We start from the raw sequence: 6,710 nt of genomic DNA, 5'->3' as shown, positions 1-6,710 counted from the left end.
TCAAATCCAAGTCAAAAACAAATGCCGCTTGTTGACATATTGTAGTTGCAGTGTACAAGTTATTTCCCTTTTGACGTATGGCGCGCATTACGTTGCATGAAATTCAGTGGAATTTTACCTTTTTAATTCTCATAAATTATACAACTTTGCCGTGGTCCGATTTTTGCCGATTTTTGATATGTTAATAATATAGCTGTAATCTTCGTTTTTCATGAAAAAATAATTCTGTTGCAATTTGTTTGAGGTTAAACCTCAGATTCTCTGGACTATTGGTGGAATTGGAGAAGATGATGGTCCTGATGCAATTGGAGAAGAAAACCGTGAAGATTGAAAAGGAACTGGCATATCTTCTTCTGGTTCCTCTTTCTAAATTGACAAAAATACAATATATTGAGCCTAAACAATTTTGTTTAACTTATGTACAATTAAAGCAGCTTCCTATCTATGTGTTCATGCTAAACAATTGCCATGCAACATGTTGCCAAATGCAAAAAAAATAATGCTTGTTGCTAATTGAATTTGCTATCCATCGCCTTATTAATAAATGAAATATAAATCAGAAGTATTAATGTGTACACAAAAAAGTTGATAAATGTACAGTTAAATATTGAAAAATCATCAATATAAATAAAATCTGAATGAATTTCAAAAATATGGTCAAACTTACTGAAAAAAAAAATACTTAGAAAATGTTTCAATTTTTGAATAAAGCTATGGTTGTTTCAATTTTTCTACAAATATATGTGTCAATACAAGTTAGAAAATTGTCTTGATCAAATGACCGATTTAAGGTTACATCATATACAATTATCAAAAAAAAAAATCAAATGTACAGTAAAATGTAAAAATATTCGAATTAGCTCTCGCCGCGATAAAGCAACCGACAATCAATAAATACATGAGGACCCCCAAGGGTAACTGGGGTATAGTAATATGGTCACTTGGTCTTCTCACGACCGGCACTAAAACGCTTGCCGAAGTGGGGCGTCCGTTTGACTGTGCGGGATGTATCAAGTTCGCAGTCATGTCCGGTCAGAAAGTGGAGGTTAAATCCTATGCCTCGTGTAAAGTGAGTGTCACGCTCCTGATACGTTAAGACCCTTGCAACAACTCTTTGAGGGGTCCGTAGGTGGCCTGTTGCAAAGCAAAATTTCCGTCCCTATCCAATAAACCCTCCTTTTCTGGTGGCGGTCCAAATTTCCCCGACCATCATCCCAGATCGTCTTTATTGTAACAACCTACCTATTGTATTTATTGTGTACTTATTCTCGTCCTGAATATGCATGAAATATTTGCCACTGAACGTAAAGCAAACAACAATAAATCAATCAATACATGAAGTAAAATGGTGAATACTTGATACTAGCTTGCTTAGAGGTATTGTAGGCAAATATTCATTCATATCAGCATGGGACAGTGATGTAGATTCATAAGAAATTATAGGGTTAAAATCTTGTCTTTATTCGCATATTGACATGGTAAACACAAATACATTTCCCTCTATTATATTAGTCTGATGTCTGTAATTTTTGTTTTAATTTCATATAAAAGAAAGTAATATAAAGAGGTATATACCAGTAATTAAAACAATTGTATCTTTCATGATTGCATAATAGTACGAGAAGAAAGCTATATACTGAAACTAATTATCAATAGTTCCATAAATATTGGTGTAAAAGAAACATTTATTTTTTTGTTTAAAAAAGGACCTTTTTTTTTGGCAAATATGTAATGTTAATTGGCGATAACGCAGAAGTCGTTATTAACAAATATGCATGTTGTTCCGTGCATTTTTAAGTCTTGCACATGAAATTAGCTTAGATTTTGTTTTTTCGTCTTCAGGACTACAACTATCAGAGAATAAATAAGGTCAAAAGATTTCCATGCATCGTCTTTACAACATCGGTATTTCTTCATTAATTTCACAGTCACCAGTTTGTCTAGACATACATGAAATTCAAACCATTTCAGGACTGCCATGGGTTCTACGTGGTCATGTCTCCCCTTCATTACAAGACCGTGTCATAATCGGCTGACTTATAATTAAATAAACATAGTCTGCGGCGGAAGCATGAAATGAGACTGCAAAATAAGGTTTCTTCCTTTAGTTAGTCAGTTAACAGAGACTGCTTCTGATAATCAATAATACTCGTGTATTTATTGTTAACTTGCTTTAAGCATGCATGGCATATTTGCCAATGGACGTTAAGCAACCTACAATCAATGATTAAGTCAACCAAGGAACATTACATCTATGTTCAATTTAGATATAATTTATAAGAATATATTAGTATTCTTTTATCCATCGTTTTATTTGAGTTTATCAATGCTTACTCAGTTCAGTTTTCTGTGTAAGATTATCACATCAAATAATTGTTTAACGTAATGACGTATGCATGGTACTGTCATCACTGATAATGATTCAGATGTTCTTTCGAGTGAAAAATAGTTAAACGAGTAAATAAAGGCGAATAGACACGAAAAGGAGCGTAAAAGAGGCGAACAAGTATATAAGGACGAATAGACATAAGGGCGAACGGACCTATTCTTCGCAAACCCCTTATAAGTTTTATCTCCCCTTGTTGACAGAACGGTTATATCCGGCAACCTGAAAGATACATACATGTCAATAAACCTTGCTGTTTTTTTGGAAAATGACGCAGTCATTGTTCCATAACTGCCGACCTGATTTCTCTGCCTACCGCGCTTGGTTTCGTATTTACTAATTTCAATACAAACTGGAATGTGCTTGTGTTATCATTATGCATGAGCATTGTGTAGTAATCAGCCAGGAACCAGTTTACAAACTAACTGGTTTCTGTTTGTATTCCACTACAGTCGAACAAAGTGTTGTAGTTTGACAGGAACCATTTCAGAATTTTGTAAACTACAAAACGTAATCGGTTATTATCATTCCGTTTTGGTGTTTCATACCGACTTATATGGTTTGAATAAGCTTAAGACCCTTCACACATTAATGTGATAGGTATATTTAAGACTGTTTTACAAAAGGATGAAACTGTTTTGCTTTAAAAGTCGTACTATAGTGATATATGTTATGTACGGATTTCCACTCTCACCGGTTAATATCTTCTTTTACACGTGCTTTTGAAACTTCCTGTTTAAACATCGCAAGTTTTAAAATTGTTTTTTGAGTGAATTAAACTTATTTTAACAATCACGAAGCGTTCGGGAATCATTTCAAGCAGTTTCTTCTTCTCTTTGATGATGGAAAATAGGTTTTCTCAAGAAAATATCGCAAACGATCGCAGAGGAATTGAAACGTACAAGTCAATTCGGCACCTGGTTAAATTGGCATCTAGTCAAATCGGCACCTATTTGACGTCAATTCGGCTTCCAATAATATTTATTATAATATTGTCTATTCAATTAATTAATAACTGTTACCAAGTACATAGTGAATATTAGGTAAACAACGAAACCAAAGTGAATATGTTGTTGTGTATAAAAGTAAACAACGAAACCAAAGTGAATATGTTGTTGTGTATAAAAGTAAACAACGAAGCTATTGTTTTAACCATTAGACAATTATTAAAATTAAATGGAAAACTATGAGTCCCTTTCAATAAATCAAACTTTCATGCCAAATAATTAGCAAATTTAAGGTGTTTTTTTTTCAGTAATGTTTAAACAGCATTAAACAAACAATCCTGTAAAAGACTCAACTGGTTAAATAATGCATAAAAATATCCAATATCTCATGTATTAGTCCAAATAATAATGACGTCTGACAAGGCTATTTTATTTTTTTCTGGGACGCCTTCCTAAGACGTTCGTAGGAAGGCTTCCTAAGAAGGCGTCCCAGAAAAAAATTAACATAGCCTTGTGGTCATAGGAAGGTGTCCCAGAATAAAATTTAAAAAGCCTTGCCAGACGTAATAATTATTTGGACTACTCATATATATCATTAAAAATATACCAAAAAATGCATGTAGTTGAGAAAAATAAATACATACAAAATGTACATGAACATCCAAAAAAAGTGAAAGTTAGTATTAACTCTTTTTGCTTTAAAAATTTACAACTGCATTTAAGTATTGAATGCTTTTTTTTTTGTAAATTCATTGAGGTGTAAAAGCGTTGACCGAAGTACTTTTTGTATGAAGCGCGTAAGCGTAAGCGCTTCATTCTAAAAATGTGCACACGGTCAACGCTTTTGCAACCCTATGAGGTTACAAAAAGAAACATTCAATACTTATAATTACTTTTTTTAGCTAGGATCATGAAAACACGAATTTTATAACTTTTTTTATTCAATTCATCTGTGCACTTTATTGTGGGACCACGTGTTATCATGAATGAATTGTGCTCTTTCTGATATGCAACAAATTCTGGATTTGTCCACCTTTTTTTGTTGTGCTCCTTCTCAAATGCAACAAACTCTCGATCAGTCCTTCTCTTTTTATTGTAGTCTACTTCAAAATGTTTAAATTTACTTTCTAGTTTTCGATATTGAAGACTTATTCTTTCTCTTTCTGCATAATCTGTATAGGGTCCTCTCATTTGCATGAATTTTCTCATATACTTTTTTCCTTATTTTCTTTTCTCCAATTTTTTCAGATTTTTGTTTTTTTGGTTGTCTTTGATCCCTTTTTTTCATCAAAATGTCCACAGGATAATGTTTGATGTACTGTTGAAGTTGACAAAACAATATCATAATGATTACCATTTGTATGGTTTAGATAAATACCGGTTTCATCTGTTATAATATTTGGATTTAGGTAGTTTGAATCAAATTTGGTCCACTTTTACGAGTTATTGCCAGTATTGACCTAGGTGAAAATGTGAGTTCTTAATAAATTAGATGCTACAAAAATCGCAACTTCTGTTGCCCAACTTCCTGGAATATTTATTTGATTTTGCAGTACATAAGAAAATCATGTTTGTAGAAGGGAATGAAGATTTGTCCCTAACTGATGGATATAATTAACTATTGCAGATCTTATTTTGATATGATTTGTCTCAGTTCCTGTAATAGCATAATCAATGGCTCTGTAAAAGCAGTTTCCATCACCTATAATTTTCTGTAAGTCTTTAGGATTTCCAATTATGCTTGGCGCAGTTAATCATACAATGGATATGATGATTTCTCATACTTAAACCCTAAATTTGTGCAATGTTTCATTTGCCATGTCAAGTTTATCGGTTTTAATTGGAAGATTTCATGAATAACATCAACTGCAGCAATATCTTGATTTGAACCCGTGCTTCTTACGTTATCTGTATGTGTTAAAGCTGAATTATGATATACATGTAAGGTTTTCATTTCTTTTTCAATTTAGTTTGTTTCCAAATTATCATGTGTGTTTTTCCTGTGAAAAAAGTTTTGATTATATCTGTTTGGTGTTGTTTATAAATAGAGAAACACTTTTTTTGTTTGTTTGTATGCTGTTTGATGCAGTTGTCGCATTCTCTGTTATATTTTTATCTAATGTTACTTCATCTGTCTTCTGAGTGTTGTTCTTGACTTTATCTGTCTTCTGAGTGTTATTCTTGACTTCATCTGTCTTCTGAGTGTTATTCTTAACTTCATCTGTCTTCTTAGTGTTATTCTTGACTCCATGTGTCTTCTGAGTGTTATTCTTGACTTTATCTGTCTTCTGAGTGTTATTCTTGACTTCATCTATCTTCTTAGTGTTATTCTTGACGTCATCTGTCTTCAGAGTGTTATTCTTGACTCCATGTGTCTTCAGAGTGTTATTCTTGACTTCATCTGTCTTCTTAGTGTTATTCTTGACTTCATCTGTCTGCTTAATGTTATTGTTGACTTCATCTGTCTTCTGAGTGTTATTCTTGACTTCATCTGTCGTCAGAGTGTTATTCTTGACTTCATCTGTCTTCTTAGTGGTATTCTTGACTTCATCTGTCTTCTGAGTGTTATTCTTGACTTCATCTGTCTTCTTAGTGTTATTCTTGACTTCATCTTTTGTTTCATTTTCTGTATTCAAGGTTTTTCCTGCATGTTGACAGATATGATTGGAACATTTTTGGTATGTTGAGAAAAGAATTGAACACATGAGCATTTATGAGATCTTAGTCTATTCTCTGTAGAATATTCCATTTTACAAAGTTGGCATTTCAGCATCTCCTTCAACACCTGTTGTTTGCAATTATGTCTTTTCAATTTTTGTGCTGATGGAAAGGTTTTCTACATAGTTGGCATATATTACATGCATGGTTTTGAAGACCTTTTCTAGTCTTGTAAGATTTACTGCATTCATTGCATATATACATATCTGTAAAACACAATGTATAAGGAACGACATCAAAAATTCAATTAAGGATAAAAAACTTAATTCAAATAAATTGCTTGGGGGAGTGTCAAAATTGCAGCAAGTTTTGTTTAATTGCCATCGATTTTATATATATATCCATATTGGTCAATCAATTTTTCAAAAATTAAGTTTAGAGGGGGTAAGGGGGTGAAAAAGACTATATGAATTAAGTTTTTTTATCCTTCATTGACCACTTGAAGTGCAAATCGCAACAAAGAGTTGCTCACTATGTCATGCATATGATAGAGAGTGGTAATGTAGGTATTCATGACGAATTACAGTAGAAATTCTTGCCAATAACCATTAACGGTAGTTTTTGTTGCATGATGATAAAATATGCACTTTCTTTTAGACAATACAAAAATGAAATGATGTATCACGTCAAATTTTTTCCAAAAATAACGAAATTGATGA

General features: G+C 32.6%; 1 protein-coding gene across 1 annotated transcript; it reads right to left on the bottom strand.

The window, feature by feature from the left end:
• Positions 1–252: 252 nt before the first annotated feature.
• On the bottom strand, positions 253–6,044 carry LOC139494183 (rhoptry surface protein CERLI2-like). The gene is made up of 2 exons (XM_071282358.1): positions 5,460–6,044; positions 253–366 (listed from the first exon to the last, which is right to left on the bottom strand). Exons 1-2 carry the CDS (start codon positions 6,042–6,044, stop codon positions 253–255), a joined length of 699 nt encoding a protein of 232 aa, XP_071138459.1.
• Positions 6,045–6,710: the final 666 nt, after the last annotated feature.

The sequence above is a fragment of the Mytilus edulis genome, chromosome 11 (genome assembly GCF_963676685.1).
Source record: "Mytilus edulis chromosome 11, xbMytEdul2.2, whole genome shotgun sequence".
Taxonomy (NCBI): Eukaryota; Metazoa; Mollusca; class Bivalvia; order Mytilida; family Mytilidae; genus Mytilus; species Mytilus edulis.
The sequence above is the reverse complement of the archived record's forward strand: the minus strand, read 5'-3'. Positions and strand labels throughout refer to the sequence as shown.

What these genes read in the sequence shown, in the direction of transcription:
- LOC139494183 (XM_071282358.1), bottom strand. Translation starts at nt 6,044, where the DNA reads ATGCTCATGTGTTCAATTCTTTTCTCAACATACCAAAAATGTTCCAAT. An exon ending in ACACTCAGAAGACAGATGAA is followed by an intron (nt 367 to 5,459) that starts GTAACATTAGAT and finishes TTGTCAATTTAG; the next exon opens with AAAGAGGAACCAGAAGAAGA.